The 1669-nt window shown below is 33.6% G+C and overlaps 1 protein-coding gene across 1 annotated transcript in view; it reads left to right on the forward strand.

Annotated features, from left to right (window-relative positions):
- Positions 1–373: 373 nt before the first annotated feature.
- Positions 374–1669, forward strand: part of LOTGIDRAFT_176717 (hypothetical protein) — a gene marked incomplete at both ends in the record, with an annotated part of 2673 nt that continues 1377 nt past the window's right edge. The window contains 2 exons of the mRNA XM_009056439.1: positions 374–706; positions 1149–1260. Coding sequence (XP_009054687.1) covers positions 374–706; positions 1149–1260 — 445 coding nt within the window. The remainder of the gene's footprint in view (positions 707–1148; positions 1261–1669) is intronic.

A 1669-nucleotide genomic window follows, 5' to 3' on the forward strand; every position in this document is an offset into this window, starting at 1 on the left:
TAACTCTAGTTCTCAAGTCCCAAATCTATAATTCTATAACAACAATTATATATTCACTAGAAAATACATCAGAATAATATTTTGACAACATATTAACTCAATAAGTTATTCAGTTCAAATATTATATAATAATACACAGTAGTTGTAATTTCTAGATTCACTCAAATATAAAACTAATAGAAACTAAATACAAGACGTCATGACCAAGGCCAGGGTTGTTTTGAGAATACTATTCTCCTTTCACTCATACACTACTTATTTTACCCAACTATAAAATAATGGACTGCTCAAATTCTTCTTTTTCATCATGAAAATTAGTAAATGTCTTTTTTTCAACTATACTCTCAATGTTATATTTTTTATATTTTTCAGAATGGCTGGTGTTTTACATTCCGAAGTTTGTTGCTGCTCATTTTTATCACATTCCAAATTTGGTCATAATCATTCCCATGGTAACGGACATGATCATAGCCATGGCAACAATGATGGTCACTCCCATAGAAATTACGACACTGGAAAACGTAAACATTCCGATCACCAACAGGTGCCATTGATATCAAACAATGAGTTGAGTGTGGAGATAGAACAGAGTGAAGTCACTACGCGAAGTAAAAATATCAATGTTCGTGCTGCGTTTATACACGTGATAGGTGATATTATACAGAGTATTGGTGTCTTCATAGCAGCTTTAATTATCAAATTTACAGTAAGTTATCTCCCTTTTATTATAATTCATACAACATTGTACATAGTGGTCTTTTTTTTTTTACTTGTAGGGACTTGAGAAAAAATTTTAAAAAACTTTTGTTTGAATATTTACCTCAAGCCCCTGCGATGTTGTCACCAAGTATACCAAATATCAATTTTTGTCATAAGTATTATATTTACAGCTGTCATGTTGTGTTATCGTTAATTTTTCCCATATATTTGAATTGTGGATGCAAAAGATGTAAAATAGCTCGGAAGCTGACAAATCTGTGTCAAACAGGTCTAATTCTCAATATAAATCCCACAGTTACCACAAATCTTATCTTAAGAAAGGTTGAGGAACAGTGCCCTGGTTTCTATAGAAAGATTACTACATTCTTCTCAGTAATATCTGAGCTTATAGACTAAACGAGTTAAAGAGAAATATATTGATATTTAAGGATGGTGAAATGTACCGTCTAGCCGACCCAATCTGTACCTTCATCTTCTCCCTGTTAGTTTTAATAACCACCATTGCCGTTTTACGAGATACTTTGCGTGTTATGTTGGAAGGTAAGATATAAAACTTATCTTTATTTCTGAACATGGGCCCCCACTTTGAGTTTAGTTCTGCAGACAAGACCTCATGGATCCCGTCCAATCAAACACTAATCAAGGTATTTTGGAAACGCAAAATTAGGAATTGTGGGATTGCAAAACACAAAGAGGCTGTCATATTGCTCTACTTTAATATCCCACAATTCTCTCAGCATGGGTCTTCACTCTAGGTACAGTAATACAGACTGGACAACATGGATCCAATCCAGCACCAATCACAGTATTTTGCCTTCATCCTACCATGAAAGTGTATTCTTGTTCTAAAGACGTTATTTTTAACCAATCAAAGTGTCATGTAGAACCCTTTTTTTGATGAAATAAGGAATTATGGGATGGTAAAACTCAAAGAGGCTGTCATATTGCC

This window comes from Lottia gigantea, assembly GCF_000327385.1.
Source record: "Lottia gigantea unplaced genomic scaffold LOTGIsca_2781, whole genome shotgun sequence".
Taxonomy (NCBI): Eukaryota; Metazoa; Mollusca; class Gastropoda; family Lottiidae; genus Lottia; species Lottia gigantea.